The sequence below is a fragment of the Electrophorus electricus genome, chromosome 7 (assembly GCF_041902795.1).
Source record: "Electrophorus electricus isolate QZ-2024a chromosome 7, ASM4190279v1, whole genome shotgun sequence".
NCBI classification, from domain to species: Eukaryota; Metazoa; Chordata; class Actinopteri; order Gymnotiformes; family Gymnotidae; genus Electrophorus; species Electrophorus electricus.
The window spans coordinates 28,638,601-28,665,267 of NC_137503.1; the positions used below are offsets into that span (position 1 = coordinate 28,638,601).

The window sequence follows — 26,667 nt, forward strand, 5'->3', positions numbered from 1 at the left end:
GAGGTTTCGGCTTGAATAGCTCTCAGCACATTTTCCACAGTAGATTATGCTGTCTGTGGCAACAGGCAATCACCACACACACGTCATGGTGAGATATGTGTCTCTGAGTCAGTCCCTGCATGACGCAGAGACACATAAGCACATAAACAATGCATGAACCGCCCAGTGAAGGAGGTGACAAGAAAGATGTACTGTGTGCAGGAAAGATGAACCAGTGTCATCCCCATCCATTAGCAGGAATTTAGTTTAACCTAATTAATAGTTTATATAGAGATTGGAGCAAGGACAAAGCCTTGTCTATGCTGCTCTGGGTTTTTTGGTGACATTGCAGTAAGATGATATTGCACAAGCTCTGGGTGATTTTTAGGCTAGGAGGCTTCTCTAGCCAGAGCGGGGCCTGCTCTAGCCAGAGTTTGCGCAGGCAGTGGTGGCACCTGTTTGATGTGTTTGCCTTTGAGATACTGCTCGCTGTAGTACTGGTCCCGTCGGAGCGTGAGCAGCTGCTGCTGCTGCTGGCCCTTCAGCTCAGCCAGCCTGCGAGCACTCTCCTGCTCCAGGGCTGCCAGCTCCTCCTCCACCGCTGACCCTGCATGCTCGGCACCTGACCTGCCACACACACACTGATCATGGATGCTGACATCTGTGTGCAAATTCTAGAGCAGTGTTTTTCAACCCAGATCTCAACATTTCTAAACCCAGTCCTCAATGTTTCTAAACTCAGCCCTCCACACTGACCAGAAACCCACATTATTTAATTCCACTTCCCAATAAGCCTTAAACAAGCCATCAGGAACACTGAAAGAACTGTGGGCAGAGGTGTACTGAGAGCCATCTTAGATAGGAATGTGGACTGCCTGGTAGGTCCTGAAGCCTGGGTTGAGAAACACTGCCCACTTGGAACATCAACATCACAGGCAATGGGAGAGATGCAAACAGCTATCTATTGCTATCTATTGTACAAAGAAACAAAGCCAGGCAGAAGTTTGAAAAGGAAATAATACTATTATTATTATTACTACTACATAAAAAAAAGTAACAGTGTGGTGAGTGACAACAGAAAGCTAACAGATGTCCAGACTGAGTGTGTCTCAGGAGCCAACATTAGGGAACCTACCTTTTCTTACCATCGCGTTTGGCGCTCTTGTGCAGAGCTGATTGGCGCCGTGTGTGCTCAGCGTGCAGCTCGCTCTGCCTGGCTGTGTGATCTTTTATTAGCTCAGTGGTCTTCTTATGGTGCTTCTTCACCAGATCCTTTAGCTCTTTATACTGCTTCCTCTGCTCTCGCATGAAAGCCTTCTGCTGTTTCAACTCCTCCAGGGTCTGAGCCTCCACATCTGTTTTACACACACACACACACACACACACCAGATTACAGTGACCGTTTCATCAGTAACAAAGAACTGAAATGCTTTTTAATGACATGTTTTGTTGGTAAGAATGTATAGGGCAGAAATGGCTAAAATCGTTCAATAATAAAATGTTACATGACTTGCTCTACAGAAACTCCAGCTACACAGACGCTGCAACTGTGACCACTGTACAGTACCTGTCAGAATACTCTGAATCAAATCTTCAGTCCTGATAACTGGTTTCACAGATCCTGAAAAAATTCCACAAATATGCAGACTTCACTACAAGTCCATATGCACACGCGCACACACACCCTTCACTGAGAAACACTGACTTCTGAGGCAATGAGGTACAGATTGTGAACCTGTGGAGTGGGTGTGGTGGCTGGCCAGTGATGATGGCCTGGGGGAGATGAGTGGGGTGTGGTTGGTTCCGTTCTCTGCGGGGGCACGGGGGGTCTCACTCTTCGGCTCAGCCACTGGCTCCCCACCAATATCTGCCTGGATACGCAAATCACACCCAACACCATTAATAACACTAAAGGAAGTGAAAGGTCTAAATGCAGAATATTCAGCATTACATTTACAGCATTTGGCAGACACTCTTCTTCAGAGTGATTTTTATATTTATCAGTATGACAGCACACATGAGAATCAAACGCTTGACCCTTGGTGTTACTAGCACCTGTGCCACCAGAAATCTATTTATAAAACTCATGTTAAGTGGACAACAGTACTGGAGCAATATGGAACCAAAGCAGTAGAGACCTGATTGGTCCTTTCTTGAAATTAACATTCCCCCCCCCCCATCAAGCCTTACACCCTCTCATAACTAGGAACTGCTAGATTTCTAAATAAACTGCTGGCGATACTAAATAAAAATGTTCTGACCATTAAGAAAAAACTGAAGTACACTGCATCTTACAACAAACCAATATGAAATCTCATCATATTACCTCCACTCCAGTGCAGAGTCTGTAGATGTAGTGCTGGTACCCCACTCTTATCATGACTAATGCTAAGCCTGATGCATTTTCCCCTCTCTCAATCCTACTACCTTTCTTAAAGCTTCTTATAGCTCTTGCTTTATCTATCAGTGCCTGTTCGATCTGCAGCAAGTGTGGTTCAAATGGCAGAGTTAAGACTACCGTTGTCATAACACTAGTTTGAGGGAGCTTTTAATTGGTTCTTCTTTAGCTGCATCAGCTTGATTGGCCAAGAGCAAAGAACAGAGAGTGTTCCCACAGGACCAGCCAATCAGATCACGCACTCAGTAGGCTGCTGAGTAGTTAGGAGCTATGTTGTGATTGGCTATTGTGGCAATTTAAACACAGATACAAGCAAGAGAACACAAGGAGACACATGCACTCACATACTACCAACCTCCTTGTTGTTCACCTCCTGTCCCCCCTCCTCCTGTGTGAGAGCTGCAAGCTGACTGGCTCTTTGCTCCATCAGGTTGATGTAGCGAATAGGATTGGACAGTGCCTCAATCACATCTGATCCAGCGACATTCCATAAAAAAATAAGCAAGGAAGTAAATGTGAATTATAAATAAAATGTAAAATATAACATACATTTTCTCCTCAATTTGTTCCCCTCTGTATAAAAGTGGTATGTTTTGGTTTGTTTTTTAGCCTGGACTCTAGGCCTATACCTGCGAATGTGTCAGGGACATAGTCTTTCACTTCAATGTAGACAAAAACAGCCGGCAGTGTTAGTGTCTGGTTCTTCTCATTTCTCAGTCCTATATAATGGTAACCTGTAACAGAGGGTAAGAAGGCGAAAGACGACAGACTGTTTATCCCCACAGGTCACTTTTAATAACAAACAAGAACAGCTTTAGCTCGTGAAACAGTGATATCCTACCATTAAGTATGTGAGTAATGTGTTGTGCAGTAAAGCAAAGCTGTTGAGTGTAGAGTGCAGAAACAGTATGACAGCAGTGCAAAGCTGTATACAGAGTGAAGTAAAGGGATTCAAGTTATAAACTCCAGGCTTACTATTCAGTTACTAATCTAACAGCACATTTTTCATTATGCTCTGTGAATAATTCAGTACCTATACTAAAAATAATCTAAAAGCTATGGAGCTAGGAGAGGAATGAGAGTCTGGACACAGGGACAGGTCCTTGGCATGTGAGGGGATAAACACAGGTACTTGCCAGGTCGAATGGCATATACTGGGAGGATGCGTTGACCGATCATCTTTCCATTGTCCTCATACACAGCTATTCTCAAAGAAGCGAGGGTTGGAAGAACCACCTGCGAGAGACAACCATGCACAGTCTCCAGTGCAGCATATGATATTGTCATTGAATAAGTGTGCACATTGTATCTGAAATGCATGCGTGCAGCTTTTCCAGGGAAGTGCCAACCCTGCACGGTAAATCCACAGGGTTTGCCAGACCTTCTTAAAGACTATGGGCTCCTCGTCCCACACAGTGTTGACAGCATTGCCTGGGGAGGTCTTGGTCCGAAAAGCTTTTCGTTTGGTATCCACCGGCAGACCAAACATTTCCACCTCCACATATGTGCCAACTTTCTTATCAGACAAGAACTGTCCTGATATTATCTGTCCAACACAGAATGAGACAGTGATGTTTTTTTTTAATTGTTACTTCTTTCTTTACATCCATTACCAATATTTAAATACCACTATCTTTCTCAGTATTCATCCCCATCATCAGTATGCAGCTATTAATCACTTGCATATTACTATGTCTACACTGGAGATAAAATTAGATAACAATTCATGAACACTTGATTTTTTTTTTTCCATAAATAATGTAATGTAATCTTAATTGGTCAACATTGGAAGGATTTTTTGTTAGGGGTATACCATGGCACTAGAATAGCATTTTACAAAATAACCAAGGCATTTCAACATAAAATCTTTATTTTGTAGAAAACAATGATCATGATCAAAATTAGAGACCAGCAGTGACTGTAGCACAGAAAGATTACAACAAAATGTTCTGAAGGTTACAACGGTCACCAACAGCAGGAAGTGTACAGGCCGTTGCTCTGAAGGACTTCAGCACATCTGCAGCCACAGGACATCACTAGTCTTACACTGCTCTGGTGTGATTTTGATCCACTCTTCTTGCAGCTTCTTCCACAGTTCGGTGATTGTTGTGGGTTTCTTGGCCATAACTGTCACCAAGGATTTTCCAGAGATTTTAGATCAGGACTCTGGCCTGGCCATTTCATTGTTTCAATGTTTTCAGTTTCAAGGAACTGCTTTACCCGTTTTGCAGTGTGACAGGGGGCATTGTCCTACATGAAAAAATTGCTGGCTGATTGATGAACGCAAGGAGGGAACCACATGTTGAAGGTTCTGACTGATACACACTTGCATTCACTCCACCATGTGGCTGCATGAGTGGTCAAACCCCTGCTGCTAAAAACATTCCACAAATCATGACACTTCCTCCTCCACCTTTCCCTGACTTCTTTACACACTTTGGGTTCAGTCTTTCCCCAGTTTGTTGACGAACATAATGTTTTCCATCAGACCCAAATAAATTAAACTTGCTTTCATCACTAAAGTTAACTCTGGACCACTTCTCCTCTGTCCACACATGCCTCTCAGCAAAGGTTAGCCTAGCCTTTTGGTTCTTTCTGCTAATGAGAGGTTTGGTCACTGCAGAGTGGGCTTTCAGTCCAAATGCTCTTAAATGTCGAGACATTGTATGACGAGACAGATCCTCACCCTGTTCAGTGCTGAACTGGTGAGCCATTCCAGCTGCAGTATTGAACCGATTACCCATGGAGATTCTCTGCATTATCTTGTCCCCTCTTGCATTTGTGATTCATGGGTGACCAACCTTCTTGGGGGACTTGAATGAGTTTGTGATGTAAAGATGCAATATCCTAGAAATCACAGACTTGGAATGACCAACTTCTTTTTCTATGGCTGATGGGGTCACTCCTTTGGCCTTCATCTGGACAACATGCTGCTGGGGGGGGGGGGGGTTCAGTCACTTTGGATCAGCTCACCATCTTGCAAAGTTAGTGAAAACTGGAATGTTAGGCTGCCAGAAAATAAGGTTTGTCGGATAATTAAGAAATTAGCACCAGGTGCCAGATTAACACCAATAACTTATAGGTATCTGAAAGTGTTCTCTAAATTAGATCAGTGTTCTTTTTCAATTATCTGCTTTAGAATATATACAACCTTAAAATACTGCTCTTTTACTCCTGTTAGGATAAATTCACATAGGATTACACAGTGACCTTGACATTTAGGAAATTGTGTGTTGTTCTCTAATTTTGATCTGCAGTGTAGCTGCAATGTTGTTAAGATCAAATGTATACAATCATGGCATAGTTCAAATAATTAACCATAATGAAATCTTATTTACAACCTAAAAAACTAATTTGGGAAACCAGCAACATTTGTAGAATTTAAGGATTTTAGGAGAATCATATTGAGGTTATTCTGAACAACAAAGAACAATAAACAGAAAAAGCTCCTACAACTCAAAGCTCATTCTGAGTTTGATGGACCCATTAACTAGTGAGATAAAAGACAATAATGGTGTCCCCAAAATTACATCATCTCAATTACACCATAAACTGCATCATAGGCTCCAGAATAACTGATATCAAAAATACGAACAAAAATACCTTTTTTACTCTCTATGGTTTAAACTCTTACCTTCACAGAGAGTGTGTGTGCTACAATGCCGTCCACTGTGCTTTCAGTGAAGGGGTCAAAGTGTTTATCAGGCCTCCTCATGAACTCAGGCTTTAGCTTGTAGCCGCACTTTCCGTTGTACTCAAACATGCCGAGGTTCAGCTGCATGGCTAGATCTGTCAGTCAGACAAAAGAGGCAAAAGAAGTCATGGTGTAATTCATCCACTCTGGTCTAGCAGAGATTACACAGCAAGAAAGAGAATAAACAAGCCCAAAGAGTTCTGTGTAACATTAAGCTCACATCTGGAGAAGATCGGACAAGTCATTTTTCAAAATTTGGAACAGGGGGAAGGGGAAATCACTTGATTTAGGAATTTTGGCAGCCATTTATATAAGAATGAGCCCTTACAAGGCAATTACAAGGCTAGGACAAGCCATAACAGAACATTTTATCTGAGAGTTTCAATACACGGATTCTGACAACTGTAAATCTGATAGATCTTTAAAAATGTCTTTATATTTCTCTGCCTTTAAGCAGTGATTAAAAAACACCCCTAAAATTGACTTCTTGTACTGTTACTGCAGTTCAAATAAATATTTGACTTTATTACTCCAGGCTGAATGCAGTTAAAATAATACTTTATCATGCACAGAGCGGTACACTTCCACAAATTACAGTTTCAAATGTGTACTCCCTGAGGTCCAGTTAGAAAGGATTACTTCTTGAAGAAGCACATTTACTTTAAGTCAAGCTGATTCTTTCTGACTTAAGCACTTTCAGCTGAGAGGTGCTCTATTTAGCTCTTCCCTTCTGCTGTACTGTACTGACAAAGAAGCAAAATTAGCTTTGCCTCTGGACACTTCTTGCTATCTTTTTGAGGGCAGTAGTGCATTGTTACTCTGCCTTTTCTGAGTCATTGACTCAAAATCAGCATACTACTACAACCCTGGAAAGTCAAGTCACAAAACAAACAGGAATGATTGGCCACATAGGAGCACTTGACAGGACATAAACAAACACTGGCAGGATGTAGAAAAATGGGAAACAAAAGCTGAACAGTCTTTGAACGGTTTACGTACCTATAGTCTGGAAGTTCAATGCTACCAGCTGACATCCAGCATTCCAGAACACCTGAGGCATGTAGTTGGAGGAGTCCACCCTGGTGCCTTTGGGGTAGATGCGGCTAAGTTGGAGTTTGTTATATCTGTGTGAATGCGGTTAAGGAACACCACCCATGAAGCACTTGGGATAAAGGTTTCACTGGATAGCTAAAATGTCTTGGAGTAGGTGAAAAGGATACTCTACAAATTCCACAGGAGACTTTGTGAGCTGCTCCAGTGCCTTGGTCTCCACAAACGATGACATGTGATAGCTTCTGTTAGTTTCTGTAAAATAGGTTTTTATATAAGTGTCTGTAAAGTAAGAATTATACTATGTTGTATGTCTAGAATATGTTGTGCCTGCAATACTGTAGCACACAATGTGAAATTCTGCATATATCACATCCATCTGGAATAAAAGACAGATCAGTAACTTACTTTTAGAGGCCTCAAAAGAATAGAACTTGACTGGCTGGACATAGTTGACTAGGTTGGACATCTCCTCTGTGGCAAATGCTTCACTGCCTGCAGTCCCCTACCAGATAGCCACGTTAAGAATCCACGCAATTCCTCAGCCTTCACTGTAGCTATGCCAGTAGGATTAGTGCCAAAGCAGTCAGTGGTACCAAGGGAAAACTGATTTGATGGGCTCTACTGAGAGAACCCTAGAGGGCCAATGTGAGCTGCAGTAATAGTCTCTTATTGGCTAGTAAGTCCTTTATATAGACAGATTGTATTACCTCTTCCATAGATTTTTTACAGTAATCATCTTCGTCATCGTCATCCTCACTTTCTGCCTCAACCTCACCTGATAAATCAGGACATATTTTGCAATAATAACATTGATCTATGATTGAAACTCCATTGAGATGATCATAATATTTACAGTAAAGTTAAAAAAGCAATTGTTTAATTAATGCAAAAAGTTTTTGTATTATAAATGTTTAGAGTGGCAGAACTGATTGTACTGGAACCTTTATATTGTCTCACCAGTATTCTTTCTTCCCTGCAGCCTGATGTAATTGGTCTCTGAGCTTGCTTGACTACAGTCCGGTAGCTCTTGATTTAAAGAGCCTGTGAGGAGATCCAGAATCAGTTATTTTCAAATATACAATACAAAAACCCTGACAGCAGAACACTGGTGTTGTGTACCAACTTTAAACTGCTATGATGAACTCACTTTTATCCCATAATGATTATTAACCACAAACCTTCAAAATGGGCAAAATATGTTGAACACAAAAATGAAATGAATCAGTTACTGACAATGTGGGGGAAAAATTATTTATATTTTAGAATTCAGAGCATGGGAATATGTTCAACCAGTCTGCACACAAGATAATCCTGTCTGTAGAACTGCTGCAGTCATCTACATGAGTGGCTTTCACAGCAGAAGTTCAGCACAGTCCAGTACACCCCTCAGACATCTAAACCTCCTACATGGCATGAAAGGAACAGCAGTCATACATGGACTATACGCTATACTCTAACCTAAGCAACAAGAAATTACTAAAACAATACACTGATTTTCCAAGTATCTAGCCATTGATTCTGACAGAATTAGCTGAAAATTTGTATAAGCAAAACTGCTCTTATGCAAACCTTTCATTACAATGACCATATTTAGATAAAAAAACAACTTAATTTAAATGCTAAATACTGAAAACTACAATTAGTAGACTTTTAAATGCTTGAGAGATTGATATTAATCAGGCTTAATCCTTTTGGTTGTGTTGCAGCAAACTGGCCAGCAGATGGCAGTGTTAGATTTGGATCATTCTTAAGCTTGGCTTGGCTGCTGATGGATATCTGTGCGATTGTTTTGAAAGCCAGTGTTGAAAGTATCCACCCGGCTACTTTTTTTTCTTTTAGGCCAGAATTCATATATGGCATCTGAGTGCACTGTTACTCAAAAGTAATTATACACACACTTCTGCAGATATTGGAATATGACTATCCAACATAGTTCAGAAAACTGGGCCATTTCTCATTTTGAGTTCATTGTTGTGTCTCGTTTAAAGGGAGTTCCACAACTGTGTTTGCACACAGCGCTCAGCACATTAACAACTACAGAACAGCTCCCAACCCCAAAGAATCTCAAAGTGGGGAGGGGAATTCGCATTCAGCTAGACATTTCGCCTGTAAAAGCTGTGGGGCCACTGGGTCCTGTAGCCAGCGACTGAGCCTCGCTCCCCTGGTTTAGGCAACGGTTGCTGAGGTAAGGAGACAGAAGCACTACCTGCGCTGGGGGACGATGGCTCACACATGCTGGACGTGTCACTGCATGTGTTAGAGGTCTGCTCGGAAAGCTTCTTTTTTGTGCTGCCATCCTCCTTGTGGGAGTTCTTCTTGTTCTTGATGAGGATCTTACCCTTGAGGTCAAGAGGACTGGGCAGAGGAACCCCTGCTTCCAGCTGAGGGGAGGCATATTGAAGTGAGATTGTTATAAATTGCTGTTTGTTTGTTTAATTATTATTTCACATGATGTATCTGAATCCTGGTAATTAAGGTAATAAAATGATGAATTATGGAAGTTATTGGTCTGAAATTCATTTAGAAATCAGTGAACAGAGGCCTTCACAGGCATGTTTTTTTCTGTCCAGAGTTGAATTAGTCCCTTTTATGGCCCTAGGCTATAAAAATTTGTAGTCCCCTTAAAAGAAAGATTTACATATGCAACATAAACACACTGACAACATATTGAATAGGCCAGTGTGAAGCAATGAAATAGTATGCTACAGTAATTATGATATAACAGGAAAAGAGATAAACAAAATTAAAAGACAAAAAAATCTGAAGAGTAATACAGCCTAGCAATAGATTGCTAAAAATGACAGAAGCTTGATCACTTCTAAAATACATTTAATTTTGGAGTTTTACATATTATCTCATTAGTTCAAGCTTGTTTCTCTTGCTGCAGCAGTCATTTGTGGGCCACAAAATGTTCCTAGGAGATGACATAATTTAATACATTTTGCTAGCACATTTTGATAGAACCTAATAGCTCCCTATTAGGGTCTATAAAAATGTGCATGATACTTTAGTGCACTCTCTACCTGAATGAATACAAATTAAGTAAATCTTAAAGAAGTGATTCAACTTTTGTTCTTTTTTAACCCATTGATTCGAGGACCCCTATGCTCATCTGGCCACAGACTGCACCCTATATAGCCAATACAGTAAGCCCAGCCTTGATACTGTCATGAGAGTAAATAAAGGATATATTTATTTACCTTCATGTAACTGACGTATCAGCCAGTTCAGGTTAAAATATATGCAACTTTAAAGGTTTAAAATGTACAGGAGCAGCTTTTCAAGGTTGGAGAGGGAAATAAGGAAGAGTAGAGAGGAAAATAGGGAAGATTTCTTGTTTTCTTTACAGACTCCCTTCCTCCGTATTTAGAATCATACATCTTTTTCAAATAATTAACCAGGTTTACAGTATTATATGGCTCTGCATTCTCATTGTGGCTTGTTCATACCAGTTAACAAAACCACTGTGGCTAGTTCACACCAGATAAAAAAAACAATTTCAACAAATGTCAGATTCTCAGTTTTTTACACATGTGGCATGGCTGTTTTCGCGGTCATTAATAATAAATATATCAACAAGAACGTGCATTCAAATACAGAAGCACAGATTCAAAAGGGTGGTAGGGGGTGGGGCCTGTGACTCAAAGCAATTATTATTATCTTAACCCCAGATCTTTCCATTCTGTTTCCCAGCAGACCAATGAGGTATGAACAACCTGTGTCGTAGATGTATCTCATGTTTGTCTCTCGTAAACCTGCCAGTTTTAGTCACTAGTGATATGGTTTTGAATGTCCTCTCACAGTGAGACACTTGGCCTCCCTCTCTGAGCTGAAGTAAATTTCACACGAGCCGGTCAGAGTAATGCTCCAGTCAACACAAAACACTTCTCTCCCACCATGAATCCAACAACACAATAAATGTATTACCACACGCCATTCACCACATCCAAGACGCTGCCTTAACGCACACAAGCGTGGTGATGAATGGGAGGCAGGGACCAACCAAAAGCTCTCATGTAAAGATGGTGATGGGTGCTCAGTACCTTCCTCTACAATAGCACAAAGCATGCTTTTGATTGGTCTCTATGACAACCGTCTGGGTTGGGGGCAGTGGGGCCAGATAAAGGTTTGCCAAGAGCTAGCATTTAGATTAGTCAGTGGCATATTTCCATTTAATCCGCTCCAGCCTGCCGCAATTTGATAAAGGTGGAGCTGATAGAGAGCTCTGATAGGAAGGGACATGTGATTAAGGAGGTGAATAGGGAAGCTGAGTAATCGGCACTGTTTCCTTTGTATGGCCCCTGTAGAAGGCTCATTCAGCTCTCAGAAACGTGTCAGTGATGCAAGAGAACTGCTAGTGTACTGTACATACAGTACTGTATATATGCGTTTAACATAGCACCAGAGTTTTTATGAGTTTTATTTAATTTTATGAATGGACTGTTAACAAGAATAGTGTAACATTCATTAGGTGTGAACAGGAAATTGTGTGAATATAGGACGGAGTGCAAATTCAAAATACCCCGCCTCAGTGGAGGCATACAACACATATGCTGAAAATGTAAGCACAGTTAAATAAGGTTTATGCATCTTCTAGATGGCACACATTCAGCTGCAGCACGGACATGGCTGTGCCTTGCTATACTCACTGGGTATTTCTCGAGCTGTTCAGTGAGCAGAGCGTCTCCAAATATTGATCTGCAGTACTCAGCCATTTTAGCCTGCTGCTTGGGGCTGGGAGGACAAGACAAACAGAGAGGCAGTCATCCCTGCGGACATGACCCAGCCCACATTTATATTAACTCACTGCTAACTGGACAAAAAGGGAGAAAACACACCAATTCAATTTCTCATTTGTCATGGTAAAAACCCATTGACAAGTCTGCTCTTCTAATCATAAAATTACAATCTATGAGCGATATACCTGTCCCGTATAATAATTGAAGCATATTTCATTTGTCTAACACTGCACAGTCCATCTTATTTTAGCCTCATCAAGTGAATCAGACCATTCTGCTGCCATCATGTGGGAGCAGTTGTCCTCAGAGACAGCCTGATCGAGTGGAATGAATGCAGCTTTCACTTACGAGTCCACGTGGTTCTCGAATGAGAGGATGAGAGGGAAAGGGGATGTCTTGAACGCACTCTCGGCAATGGCCTCGATCACTTCCTGAGGAGACAGAATCGCATCGTACGATCATCCTGGAGAAGCTGCAGACGGCTTCCAGGGGCCTACATGGCCTGAATGTTGAATAGAGAATCTGAGACATTTCTAATGGCACTTCAGCTGGATATGAAGTTGTATTAGGAGCCAGTCTACGTCTCTTAACCTGTGTCATCAGAGATTCTTACACTGGGAGATTAAGCTCATTTCCAAGCCATGTGATCTGAAGAGAGATTACAATCTAACTTCATGCATTTTCTTCAATTCCACTGCTTTCCTCATGTTTTGACTGTGCTAAAACAGTTTTTCCTGCCGTCTCAGAACTGTGTTCTCTGCTACTCCGAAAATGCTAGTGTTCTTATTCTCTCAGTGTGCTTCATATTATGCTCAATATTATTGTAAATTGGCATGAAAAACTCCATTGTGCCTTCCAATTATGAGTCATCAGATGTTCTCTTTACTTGAAGTTCTTTGAGTGCAGTCAGTACCACCCTTCCATTCTATATATTTACAGGTTCCTTTCCTTCCTGCCCACTATTCCTGCCCATCACGGGACATTCTCCTCTCACCTCACTCATTGTATCCAAGATCTTTGCCCGGTCTGTGCCAGGACTCTGACTTGGCCCCCTACCTGCAAAGCTGGGGTCACTTACCCTAAAGGAGATCTCGGAGGTCATGGTGAAACCGTGGGTGATGACAGGCTCCTCCTCTGCAGTCCGGCCCTTCCAGCAATCCAGCTCCACGCAGCGGCAGCCGGACAGCAGCACCTGCCTGTACATCTCCACCGAGGAGTTCCCTGCCAGCTGCCCCGCTGGGGAAACACACCGCCACATGGGCCACCCGGGGGTTCAAACACAATCCTCAAATAGTTCTGAGAGAAAGCTCATCAGGCATTCATATCCGTCTTATAGTGAATGTAATTGTGTTCTTAGCTACATAAACACCAATTCATTAGTGTTCTTACTATCATAAACACTGGGTTTATGTAATATGCTGTGGATTTACAACATATACAGAATGTGTAGTATTCAATAGTGTGTCTTAATACTTTTATTCAGAATGTCATTTCTGATCATGTGAACACAGGAACCTTGTTTGTTGTAAATACGCTACCACAGTGTATTAAATGCACAATGAAAAAGCACATATTGCATGCACATGCCCGCTCACAATGCTCTTACATACGCATCTTGAAAAGAATAGGTACATTTTCTTGGAACGAGTGAGTGACGGACTTGACTCTGACTGTAGTACCATCGTCAATAAAGCAATTACCCCAAATACCCCTGCAAGCACTATAATAGTGCAATGCAGCAAACCGGCTCAGACACATAAATAAGGGGTCATTTTAATGAAAAATGTCTTACATTTTCTACCAGATATATTTATTTATTTTTACACCCAACACCTTAACAAAAACAAATATCTGTACATCATATTCTAATAAATAAAACTCCATAACAAAAATATCGTTCATCTAATGTTAACTATCCAGAACAATCCCTTATAGAGAATAGATGTATTCACTTATTTGAATGAGGAATCTGAACATTTCATTTTTGTATAAGCTTGCATAAATATAAATATCAATAACATCATGCCAAAAGAAACAAATTTCTGCACTCCAAGACTTTCCAAAGCAATATCTTGGCTTTGAAATTGATTACATAGTCAAGTGACCACATATCCCAGCTTCCACCGCAGAAAATATCAGCATGTAATGGCAATTGTGAACAGGTATATTGTAATACAAGCAGTATCAAACAGTGTGTAACGCTGCCCGAGTGCAGCAGGGCGAGGAGCAGGATGCACAGACTCCCGTTACGTGGACATACGTTTATTAACAAAACGAAAAACAATGGCACTCAAACGTAAACGGTGATTTCAGATAACAATCCAAGAGGTGAACATGAAGATACATACGGTTATCATAGACAATGTGAACAAACATGTGAACGATGACAATAACCGACAACCTGCACACTTCGACCGGGGTTTAAATTCACAAACAAACACTAACCCGATGCAGGTGTGTGCAGGCGTGGGTACCGTTACACAAACAAGACCCTCCTACTGCATGTGGTGGGCCAACCAACATGACTCATGGGAGGCGAGCCTTCTGTGACACAGTGACACTCTCATTTGAGTTTTACTGTCATCATGCCTACATCCTAAGTCTTTCAGAAAGATGGTATGTCGTGCACTCATTAATTAAATATTAATGAAGTTAATATGATAATGTACTGCAGAAGAAAACTCCTCTGTTAATTTGCTATAGCAGGGTTGGAGAAGCAGTCTAGTTGGCTGACCTGTGAAGTAGATGTTGTGGGAGGAGTTGGCTGACCTGTGAGGTAGATGTTGTGGGAGGAGCTGGCTGACCTGTGAGGTAGGTGTTGTGGGAGGAGTTGATGAAGTAGTGCGAGAGAGGGAGTGTCATGTCTTCACTCTGGTCCAGCTTCTCAGGAGGGATGGTACTGTTCTCCTCTCCACTTAGATACCTGGCAAAACCCTCCACAGAGATCTGCCCTACAAGTGAAAAAAGAAAACACTCCCATTTTAAAGAAATAATGATGAATGTAAATTTTAGGTTATTGTTACATTAAGTAATTGGACAATGATACTTTTATGATGTCATCTCTACTTCAACACACTGAATTTAAAACTAATATGTGAAACTAGTATGTGAGGTTAAAATGCAGAATGTAAGATGTAAGTCCTGAATTAAACTGTCGAAATTTGAATGTGGAAGCAAATCCTTGGTGGCTTCCTGGCATCTCTTAAGCCTGTGACCCATAAATGTAAGTGAATGTAGGCTATCATGTATGGCAGTGCTTGGCCAGGCCTGACTTTACAGAGTGGGGACCTTCTGCTTTTGGTCCTTTTTGTCAATTACAGAAATGCTCACACAGGGGGTTCATCTTTAGAGAATGAATTAGCCAGAAAAGAACATTCAGAGAAAGACCACAGCAGTTTTAGTGGCATGTATTGGTCATTACTCTGCTGTGAGAATCAGCACCATGCAGTGAGTTTTGACGCATTTGGTTAAATCTGAGCAATTCCTCTCCCTCTACACACTTCCTTTCATGTGGAGAAAGTGGAACAGGGAACTTTGTTGCAGACCTCACAGGTTTTTCAAAATGTACAACTTTTTCATTTTTGTGTTTTGCATCTCTTAATGGTTTAAGTTTATGCTTGTGTATTTGTTACCGGTAGATTTAGACCTACCTATTTCTAAATCTCAGGTAGTGCTCCTTATATGTTCAGAAGTTTTCTTCAGGTTTTAGAGTGTAGCAAAGGATATGACGAGCCTTGCACTCAGGTTTTTGAGGTGGAAAAGCTCCACCACCAGACCAAAAAGTGAGCTCTGAAGCATGGCACTCAATAACTCATATTTACCATTCTGAGTGGTGATTGTAGGGCCCTCTCCTTCAGGCAGACTCTGTTACACTGCCCTCTCCTTATTCACATGTTCCATGTGTCCCTTGTAATTCCATGCTCACACTCATCCCCCCCACCCAGGAGTTTACACTGGATTTGTTTCTACCCCGTCACAGCAGGAAGGGAGCTTGCAGTCAAGCTTTTCACTGCAAAAAATATGACAAACTTTAAACTGTAAACTTGAAAACCAAGTTGCGGACCAATTAGCAGTGATGGGCAAGGCTTGCTGCCAACTGAAGTGTGTCATCTCATGACAGGTGAGTTCTGGAGGAGGAGCCAGCCCACTGTCAGCACCTTTGGGTACAGCTCCAGTCTATGGAAGATCCCCACAGTCTCTCTGGCCACTTTACACTAATTAATCCTGCGATGCCCTCGGAAGACTTCCACAACCTAATTAACAGTGTTTTTCTCCCCTCTGACATAAGCACTCCATAATGAAGCCACAGAGAGTGACTGCCATCTCAGCGAGACCTCACCTTTTCAGCCTTGGGAGGGAGAGTTCTGGATAAAGACCACCCTGAGAGCATTCCTCTGGGATTGGATTCCAACACTCTGGAATTAACTACAAAGTCTGGTGTAGTATACAGCCCAGTTAAGGAGTAGAGTAATCACTTCTTGTTATTCCACGGTATGTGTACAGCGGCAAATCCATATCACGGAAAGGGTGTGGCTCTTAAGTGTAATTCACTGTAGAAGAGGGGACTGCAGTAATTAATCTATATGCAATCAAATTTTTAATAACATTTAATAACATTTTTATTGACAGTTTTGATTGTATTGCTTTAACAACTGCTATAGCACACCTGCTATAGCACCTGGATAGAGTAATTCTTGTCTGAGTAGCGTGATGTGCGTGCACATCAGAAATCCAGAGTGGTGTCTCTGCTACATGCTCTTTTCTGGAGCATGTGAATGAGAGCCAGAGAGCAAGCTCACTCCGAGACTGCAGAACCTGCAGGTCAGTGTGTGGAAGAACTGTCAAAGATGCGGTAGCAGCAACGTCCCCTCAGGCAGGAAAAATGCTGCAAACAGAAACGGCACCTACAGTGGCACAGCTCCGAAGCACCCTGGAAAATAAAGTGACAGGCCACTGGCCAGGATGGCTTCCATGATTTATTTATTTTAGGTTTTTGTCCAATTATCTCCCTTTTGTTAGTTGAGACCATCCCCCACCTGCTGCCTACATCACTGACCAATCGGGGAGAGTGAAGGTCAGCATGTGCTTCCTCCAAGACATGCAGAGCCAGCTGCCGCATCTGTCCAAATTGCTGATCATGCAACACTGCAGGGAAGCTGACTGTGCTTGAAGAGCTGTGTGTGCATGAGCAGGCATGAGCCCAGGACCATCCTGAGTCCTGCGGCAGGGCTTTCAGGCACAACAGCGATGGTAGCATAGCAATTCAGACTCAGTAGGTGATAGTTTGTGACCTGCTGTGCCAGTTGAGAGCCTGGCTCCTTTTAAACAAAATCAGTTTTTCTGAAATATTTAAATTCCAAGTGTTAGTAGTTTCACTACTAACTACAAGTGTTAGTTTCACTCTGTGTTATTTAAGCCTAAGGCTTTACTACAGCTGAGAATGAAGTTTTATGGACACAAAACAATGGCATTGCTCTGTCTGCACCATTCAATTAATTAGAATTGTAAGATAAAAAGCATCGTCTTTTCACAGATTCAGAACTGCAACTAACAAAACAGACTGTGTGTGCATGTGTCTGTGTGGCTCTGAGCAGAAGGCAGTTGGCAATGTAACAGACATGGAGTTGATTCAGGACTGTGCTCCTCAGTCTGTGCACCAGCTGTTTTATCAAAACCCAACCCAATGGCGACACTGCTCTGCATAGCAGAAAGAAGATGATGTGATGGTGTGTGTGTGTGTGTACTGCACTGATAGTGTGCCCTGGCAATAACAGCCCTTCATATTACAGAGACATATTTAAGATTATGTGTCCCATTCATGCATGTGTGAGTGTAGATCAATGTTACAGTACAGAACTCTACAGTCAAGATTCAATTCCAACACCCCACTGAGTTACCAAGCTTAGAATGCTCCACTAGCACAGGACTGGGTTATGGCTACAGCCTTGCCAAGGTCATGCTCTTGACACAACTGGTTTCAGCCTGAACACAAATGTGCTTATTCACCCATTACAAACAAGTACCTTCAATGGGCCACCATTGTTCAATCTACTGCTGGTTCCACTAACCTCTATGGTAGAGCATGGTGTCAGGTTCATGCTTCTCCACCAACACTTGCACTTGCTCAGGCTTCAGAGGTGGGTACAGGATCTCGTTTAATCTTGGGTCCCGTTGTTTATTGTTGATGAAGTCTGTCATTTGCTCTACTGTGAGGTATGGTCTGCTCTTGGCACCACTAGGGAGCCAGAGAGAGGGAGAGAGACAGAGAAAGAGAAAGAGAGATGAGTTGTATACAAATACAAAGCAGAAGTACAGAGGGAAAGAAATATAGGAATTAAAAGACAAAGAGAAAGTCAGGCAGGAATGCATTACATTTATAATTTGAACCATATGCCAATATGTCAAAATGTCTTTTGAGTATAACTGACCAGGGCTTATATGGCTGATGACTGATCATAATTCTGCTCATAACTCATTCAAACAAGAGATCTGTCACGGTACGGCCCCTCCCCCCTCAAGTCTGTGTGTGTGCGTGTCTGTGCATGCGTGTCTGTGTTCGTATTGCCACGCCCTCTTGTGTTGTGCACCTGATCCTTGTGTGTAATTGTCATGAGTGTATATAAGTCTCGTTTCGTATCGTCAAAGTTGTCAGTGTTTGATCCAAGTAGTGTTAATACGTGTATGTTTAATGTGTAAATAAAACGTGTGTTTATGTTCGACGTGCCTCGTCCCCGCATCCTGCTTAACCCTTGTCCGTCACAGAAACACCGACCTACCAAGGATGCCCGGGAAAGGCAAAAAGAAGAAGGGAAAGAAGGGAAGTCAACGCCCTCCCACGTGTAGCGAGGTCTCCCGTGGTCGTGGGCACCCTCCTGACTCCAGGTATGGAAGCAGGGGAGGCGTACGGAACCCCGGCGGGGGACCTGGACTGGTACAACGACTTCCAGTACTCGGAGTCGGACTCTGTGGATTCACACTGTCCAGCGGAGAGGCCTTCCCTCATCCTGGCCTCACTACAAGGAACTACCGGGAGGGAGGAACCTGCTGAACAATTTTGGGGGGGCCCTGTGTATGGTCCGGGATCGAACGGTGCAGAGTCCTGCGGAGAATAGCCGGACCAAGAGGACCGCTACTCGGATATGGACTCTGCTGGGTCCTACGATCCCTACCTGGACAATCCTATGGGAGACACAGATTATGGAGAGACAGAGGAGTGCAGCGACGTCTGTCTGCAGTCGGAAAGTGGTTCCGATTGTGAGGAGGAAAGTCCTATGGATGTAGAGCACCCTCATAGGGATCTTCCCTCCCACGGCCACGCCAAAAGCTCACACAGCAAGGAGCCTCCAGGGCACGCCACCCAGGTGCGAGCTGGCGAACAGGGGCGGCTAGCAGGGAGGCACTGTTGTCAAATATGGACACTCCACCGCCTGAGGCCAGGAGCTCTAGAGCGTATGCGCCTACGCCGAAGCCTCGTACAGGCAAAAAGACAGCCGCACCAGTACCAGAACCGGGACGGTCGCCGCTACCTAGGCTGGCGAGGGACACTTCCCGCCAGGATGGTCAGTCTTTGACCGAGCTGACGACTGGGGGACTGGCTGGAGTTCATTCTCCCTTCCCCGGACTCTTGAATATATGTGGTGTCGTTCATGTGCCTGTCCCTGTCACCGTGTCTGTCCCGATTACACTAAATGTACCGGTCACTTTGTTCCCCTTTGTGTCTGTGCCCGTTAGTGTGTGCGTGTCCCTGTGTCTGTCATCGTCTTGGTCCCTGTCCTTCCCCCCACTACCCTGTTTGTGCTGGCCCGTGGCGGGTTGTCTGGTCCTTCAATTTCACCTTTTGGCGTGGGTCTCGGGGCCGCAGCCCGGTAGGCTGGCGCGCCGTGAGTCGCGCCCTTGAGGGGGGGGCTCTGTCACGGTACGGCCCCTCCCCCCTCAAGTCTGTGTGTGTGCGTGTCTGTGCATGCGTGTCTGTGTTCGTATTGCCACGCCCTCTTGTGTTGTGATCCTTGTTGTGTGTAGTTGTCATGAGTGTATATAAGTCTCGTTTCGTATTGTCAAAGTTGTCGGTGTTTGATCCAAGTAGTGTTAATACGTGAATGTTTAATGTGTAAATAAAACATGTTTGTTTGACGTGCCTCGTCCCCACATCCTGCTTAACCCTCGTCCGTCACAAGATCAGTTAGAGAGAAAAAAACTACGATGGAAAGGTCTATGTTGAACCTGCATATTGAGAATCACTCAGTTGAACAGCAAAGGACAATTTTAATTTGAGAGCCAACATGTAAACGATTTATATTAAGGTACAGGTCCTTTTAAAATACACTAAACACACAACAGTTTAATATCCTTGTCCCCTCCAGTTTGTCGTGCAGTCTTTCTCATGAGCCTGTCTCTTACTGAAGCTCTTGTCCAATACTCTTTGGGTTACATTGTTTAGAATTACAGGATGCACAGTTCAGAATGACAGAAGGTTTACTGCAGTGTTCCCTGTAGTGTCTATTTTTCCTGGACGGTTTCCCTGTTGACTAACTTCATGTTCCAATGGGAAGTGGAACACAGCAATTTCTATCAAAAAAGAGGTCCCAGCATGAAGCCTGAAGGACGCTTACATTTCTGAAAAGATGGTATCGATGTCCTTCCTGGGACAGATGCTATTGAGAAACACTCTGTATATGTCAGGAGTGAACTGTTCCTGGGGGATTACATCATTCTGAAGGAGAGAGAAAGAGGTTAAAACGTTAAAGAAAGTTGCCATTTGGTTGTGCTAGCCTCAACAAAGGACTGACAATGACTGAACATAGGTGTAAATTATTTTTCAGTCACCTGCAGTGATTCATTTGCACTTAACTGCTATATCTAGAGTAGTGAGAGTGGACAGCCAAATGGACAACATAATGGAAAGACGAAGAGAAGAAATATCAACCCAAAAGAAAGGGAGAAGAGAACTCAATATTGCTAATTACATGGCCCAGTAGTCTCTTGACTCTGCCAAGCCATTACTCATTAAAGATAAAGATCCCTCAACAATGTCTGTGATGAGAGAGAGCAGTCTCTGGCGTGGACATCACCATGGGAGATGAGGATAAGGGAACAGTATGGTCAGCTTGCTCTCTGCAGCAGGCCAATCACAGTGAGGCCAGTGGCAGGGGAGGAGTGTCAAAGTGGTGCAATTAAAACTGAGCAGAACACCACAATTCAGAGGGAGAGACATACAGGGTAAATCTGGAGAGAGTGGGAAGGACTGGATGTCTTTCCAGCAAAACTGTTGTGAAGCAAATGGGATGCACCACCATAACAGTTACATCATTCACTGCAAATGACACAATGTTCTTACTTGGCATTAAGCACTGCTGTGTTGCCCTCTACTTTCATCAATCAACAACCACTGCTAGAACAAATCACTTATGGCTAGCTGCCAATGGATAGGCTGTGTTCTAGATGAGCTTTTCCACAGCTCCTAGCAGATTTTTTATTTAAAAAACTTCTATTTGCCAAAAGTTCCTAATGTGCACACCTGAATATTACTAAATAAACCCTACAGGGCCACTAGTAAATCTTGTTTTAATGATGTTATGTAATGTTTTAATGATGTTATGTTTTAATATGTAATGATTGGACACTTTTCCATCTATTTTGAAGGAGGGAAGACTTAAAAGAAAGTGAAAGACAAGAATGGAATAAGTGGAAAAATGGAAAAAGTGAGCTAATAGAAAATAAAGAACTTTAAGTCAAATAAACACAGGTGGAGAGGCACAACTCAAATGTTATCGAATGCACCTCAGTGTTACTTAAACATTGAGCTATTATTGACATGATGACTCAGCTGGCCAAAGGTATACAGGTAGCCTCGCACACAGATGGCATGCTCGGCAGAAGTCAGTGGTAGAGTGAAGGACAGAGCAAAGGGATTAACACCATCCACATTTAGCTCAAATTAATTCCACATCACAAAAACAACAACCAATCTCAGACAACATCTGACACAACAAAACACTGCTCTCCTGTGCTGCTAATTATGTAATTATAGCCAGAATGGCAGCATTCAGTGACTATGTGTGTGTGTATATATCACAGTGACTCAATTGCATTTAAACAGGAGAGTAGACAATGCATAATTATAGGAGAGACATATCCAGGGTGGCCAGAGTTCATTAGGTCTACAGAGAGGAACATATAATGTATTTGTTGCTACAACCTCTCCCTATAATAATAGTGTCACTGCAATTTATCACTTAATACTGAAGGGTAATTCACTTATAGAGTAACTGTTTATCATCATGTATATGATCATGGTTTGTCTCCGGTTTGTGAATTCAATATGACTTTTGGTTGACAAAATATCTCAGGGACATTCGGTCATTTTTCTGACCCAATTACACATAATGTTTCTGCCTTACGAATAAGCCATTTTACTGTAATTTACGGCATAATCACGTTATTTTTAAAAAGTTTCACTTTCAAAGCATTTTATTATAGAGAATACACTATTGTCATATTCCATATGCTACCTTTGATGATGTTATTCTACCACTGATGTCCTTTTTGTAATGCTCTATATATTTACTAACACACTAATTACAATAGTCTCGTTTTTAGAACTGAGACTAAACACTGCAGCTACATAATGCTGGTACCTCAAAGCCAGTAAACAAAGTCAAAAACGGATGCATGGAAAGACATAAACCAGGGCTTACTCTGCCAGATGGAAGGCTGCAGATCTCCAAAGCATTCTCAACTCGTTTCCTGTCTGTTGAGAACACCCGGAAGATACTAGAACAGAAGACAGAACTTCTCTTAGGACTGTAGAAAATGATGTGGGGCCAAAGGTATATGCCAAAAAATATTTTATTAAAAGGCCTTCACAATGCAGTGGTACTAATGCACTTTAGTTAATAGACTAAATTTAGTTAATTTAGTTAAAAGGCTTGTCTTGTCTGGGCATGTCTGAATATAATGGGATATCTAAGAAACACTTAAACATTTGTTTTTTTGAAGAGGCTTTGTTTTATTTTTTCTAGTATTTTCATATTTTCTCTCTTTTCTCCTCACTATTCTACATAAAATTAATTCATCCCATAACCACAGATGCATTAAACAACATGTTTTGAATGAACTGGTTTCTTGGTTAATGGTTTCTTTTTCCAAAACATATTTAAACAGGCCTTGTTCCATCTGAACCTCAGAGCTTCAACTAAGCATAATAGGTGAATATAATGTGCAGGAGAGGGCTTGAGCATCTTACTTTTTGACAGGAATACATCCCTCAGGAGTGAGCTGGAGCACCAGTCTAGTATACCTATGATGGATGGAATTCATATTAAAACATCTTTTTAGAATCCATGGCCATGTTGCAGATATAACCCAACCTATTTGTGGGATGGGCTGAAAGCATAAACTATAAATTATTTCATCATTCTAAATACTACTAGCATTTGGAACATCCATAGGCATGAACATGGGTTAGCAGCATTTGCCTAAAATCAATACACCTACTGTCACAGTTTGTTTGTATCTGTGGGATGGCACATTCATCCCTACATGATTCTAATTATAGCCTTGGTGTGCAAGTGCGTGTGTGTGCAAGCGTGTGTGTGCATGTGTGTGTGTGTGTCTGCGAATGTGCACATGTGTTTGTAGGTATCTGCATGCAACCCTTCACTCCAAGTGCATCCTAGAATGTTGGCAGTGGAGCATATGGAGGCAGACACACTGGCGTGCTAAAAATCCCCCTCGTGCAACTCAAACTATCATTATGCACTCAGCGATAAGTGGCTTTTCGCAAATAATTAAAGCCCATTATGCAGCCGCCTGCTTGGCCGTTACGCCTGCTAAGGGCAAAGTCATGCCAGTAATGGCTAACCATCAGAGGCTGAGTGAAAGGCCACTGCCATCTTCCACCTGCACCACTGGGTGCCCACAGTGACTAGATGAATCCTGTCCATGGCATGGGGATGCAAACAGCCAATATATACAGCTGCTGCCCAGACCTGAGAAAGTACCCAAATCACCCCACTCCCCTGTTTAAACCACGAGAGCTGTGAAATGAATAATTGCATGCTTTTGCAGGAGCTCAGTGTATGTTTCTTTGATTAGAGTTGTGCCAAGGCTTCTAAAGAATCTGGTCAAACAAAAACAAAAAAGGACCTACACCACTACTACCTGATAGAATGTTTTTTGTATACAATTGCATCCTGAAGTCATTGATGCATACAAATGTCCAGATTCCTAGATATTTCCCCACATTACCTTCCATGGTACCATTCTGTTTTTCAGTCTTTTCTAGAATTTTTGCCTTTGGTTTTATCATCAAAATTGTAAAATGCACACTTTTGGACTAAGATGTTTGGTGTTGGACTTATCCATTAAAAATACTTTCCAGTCTTGATCTAGTGTTGATAAAGGATCTTGTTAGGGCAGTGGTAACTTTTGAGGCAGTTCTGAGCAAACAAAAGTTATCCTATACATTGACTAAACAAAGGGTGTAATCAAATAATTTTTCATATATATATGTGTGACATACATAAATGTTCCAGTGGCTGATCATATATACAAAACATCACTCTGCCCACATGGTTCACAGATGTGGCTATGCTGTGGATCATGTGTGCTTACCTTTTGTTGTCTACACTTGTTCACTGTTTTGATACATTCAGAAAACTGTTTCAGGACCAGATGGGTTATTTTATTTACTAGCACACTGAAATCTGAGCTGGTTTCCCTCTTGTGCTAATTTCCTTCTTGTGCTATTTCCTCTAAGATTCTATATGTGTGGTTTTGCGCATATTAGCCTTCAATAGGCTACATGTGCTGCTATGATTTGTTGATCCACATTTTCTCCATGACATAGCCTTGTATCTCCTCTATGGTGTCTTCCCGAAGGCTGAAATGTTCTGACTTGGAGTGTTGGAGCACAGGATGAAAAATCTTAAAGCTGCTCTGATTAGTTAGACTATACAGGTCCTCGTACATTTAACACCAATCTTTTTTGACAGCATCTTTTTTGGCAGGGGTGTGACTAATATTCTACTGAGAGCATTATTTTCTGTTGGACATTGATTAACTGCTGCTTCACTAGCCAACTCACAGACTATGAAACACTTCTAGCTTTAGGGACACTAGTTAAATATATAGTGCTAACCCTTAATCTTTACTTCCCTGAGCAAATTATTGATTTAGGTGTTTTCACTGCTCAATATGGAAGGTCATACCATATAGCCTTTTTATTGCTGAGAAGGGGTCAGTATGCTTCTACTGGGGAACTGAACATGAGGGCTAAATAATCTGATAGAGAGTCATATTCTTACATCCAGACAGAAAGCATATATCATAGGTTCTTTCTGCCTCACAGGTATGCCTATACTGAATGATTCATTACAGAGGGACGATTATAGCAGGCAACTATCAAAGGGCAAAAGAAACATGAGTTTTGAGAATTGGAATAGCAAACAGTACTCACACTTTTTCTAGACAGGCCTCACGGGACATGTTCTGAGCGAGGAGGTTTGAGGCCAAGCTAAACAGCTCTTCAGACCACTCCTATCACACCAAATCCCAGAAATAAAGCTCATTAGCACAACATCCCTACAAATAACCTTTTGATTGCAATATGTAACTGGTATGTAACTATGCGCTTAACACAGTTATCAGTTAGTTATCACAAAACAGAATCTTTGTTACTATCCAAGAATCCACTAGTTCTTACAGAATAACTTTCCTTAGCTTTATTCTGTGGATTCACAAAGTATTCAGGCTCATTGTTGCACTTCATTGTATTGTGGATTTTCTATGTAGTGGATATGCTTTCCATTTTTATCTTTCAACCCACACTTAATAACATACAATGATGAAGTGAATACAAGTTTTTAGAAAGTTTTAAAAAAATCAATAAAAATTATAAAACTGAAATCTCTTATTCAGCATTTATTCAGGCCCTTTGCTATGGCACACCAATTTGTGGTCAGTTGCATCATGTTTGCTTTAATTATCCTTAGGATGTGTCTAAGACACAATTGGAGTCCACCTGTTTCAATTTGAAATGATTGAAGATAGCTTGGAAAGGAACACACATAGGTCTATAAGGTTCGTCAATTTACTTTGCATTGTCAGGACAAAAACCAACCCATGAAGTGCACAGAAATAGCTGAGGAACAAATAATTTTGGAAAAGGAACCCTGAACCTTCCTAGACATGGATGTCTGGCCAAATTGGGAATCTGGGCAAGCGAAGAAAGGGATAGGGACAACTATACAGCACTCCATAATGTAGGCCTTTATAGAAGAATGGCAAGATGGAAACCACTGTTGAGTAAAAGGCATATGACAGGCTTCTTGGATTTATCTAAATGCCATATAAAGGACTTTGGTAACATATGGAAAAAGATTCTCTCTTTGGGCAAAAAATCAAGCACTACCCCTTGCAAAACACATTCTATGCACATCACCTGGCTAATATCATCCCTATGGTGAAACATGGTGGTGAGAGCACCATGCTATGGGTGTATGATTCAGTGTCACAGAAAGGGAGACTGGTAACAATTGATGAATGGAAGAATAGTGCCAAGTACAGAAATATCCCTGAAAACAACCTTACAGAAATATCCCTGAAGATAAACTCAGACCAGACCAGCAGTTCCCCTTTTACATGACAATAACTTGAAGCATTCAGCCAAAACACTTGAGTAGCTTCAGTGCTCTAATTGTCTTTGAGTGGCCCAGCCAATGTACAGACTTAAACCGCATCAACCATCTGAGGACAGACCTGAAGATGGCAGGTCCTGGATACTCACCATCCAGTGTAATGGAGCT

The 26,667-nt window shown here is 42.0% G+C and overlaps 1 protein-coding gene across 10 annotated transcripts in view; it reads right to left on the reverse strand.

Annotated features, from left to right (window-relative positions):
- plcb1l (phospholipase C beta 1-like) overlaps positions 1-26,667 on the reverse strand; it is a 78,826-nt gene that overhangs the window by 13,938 nt on the left and 38,221 nt on the right. For 8 of the 10 annotated variants that reach the window (XR_014124473.1, XR_014124474.1, XM_081717223.1 and 5 more), the window contains 24 exons: positions 25,320-25,399; positions 23,106-23,159; positions 22,558-22,633; positions 20,473-20,573; positions 17,932-18,098; positions 14,668-14,814; positions 12,942-13,099; positions 12,212-12,294; positions 11,774-11,858; positions 9,331-9,505; positions 8,082-8,165; positions 7,832-7,899; positions 7,530-7,626; positions 7,292-7,376; positions 7,071-7,195; positions 6,012-6,166; positions 3,759-3,923; positions 3,514-3,613; positions 3,007-3,111; positions 2,733-2,848; positions 1,715-1,850; positions 1,547-1,600; positions 1,115-1,334; positions 435-606 (listed from right to left, as the gene is read on the reverse strand). Coding sequence is in view for 7 of the 10 variants with exons in the window: in XM_081717223.1 (XP_081573349.1) it covers positions 435-606; positions 1,115-1,334; positions 1,547-1,600; positions 1,715-1,850; positions 2,733-2,848; positions 3,007-3,111; positions 3,514-3,613; positions 3,759-3,923; positions 6,012-6,166; positions 7,071-7,195; positions 7,292-7,376; positions 7,530-7,626; positions 7,832-7,899; positions 8,082-8,165; positions 9,331-9,505; positions 11,774-11,858; positions 12,212-12,294; positions 12,942-13,099; positions 14,668-14,814; positions 17,932-18,098; positions 20,473-20,573; positions 22,558-22,633; positions 23,106-23,159; positions 25,320-25,399 (2,808 nt within the window). In the remaining 3 variants the exon portion in view is untranslated. Of the gene's footprint in view, positions 1-434; positions 607-1,114; positions 1,335-1,546; positions 1,601-1,714; positions 1,851-2,732; positions 2,849-3,006; positions 3,112-3,513; positions 3,614-3,758; positions 3,924-6,011; positions 6,167-7,070; positions 7,196-7,291; positions 7,377-7,529; positions 7,627-7,831; positions 7,900-8,081; positions 8,166-9,330; positions 9,506-11,773; positions 11,859-12,211; positions 12,295-12,941; positions 13,100-14,667; positions 14,815-17,931; positions 18,099-20,472; positions 20,574-22,557; positions 22,634-23,105; positions 23,160-25,319; positions 25,400-26,667 lie in introns of those variants that run through there. The other 2 variants (XR_014124475.1, XM_081717228.1) reach the window with 2 other exon arrangements.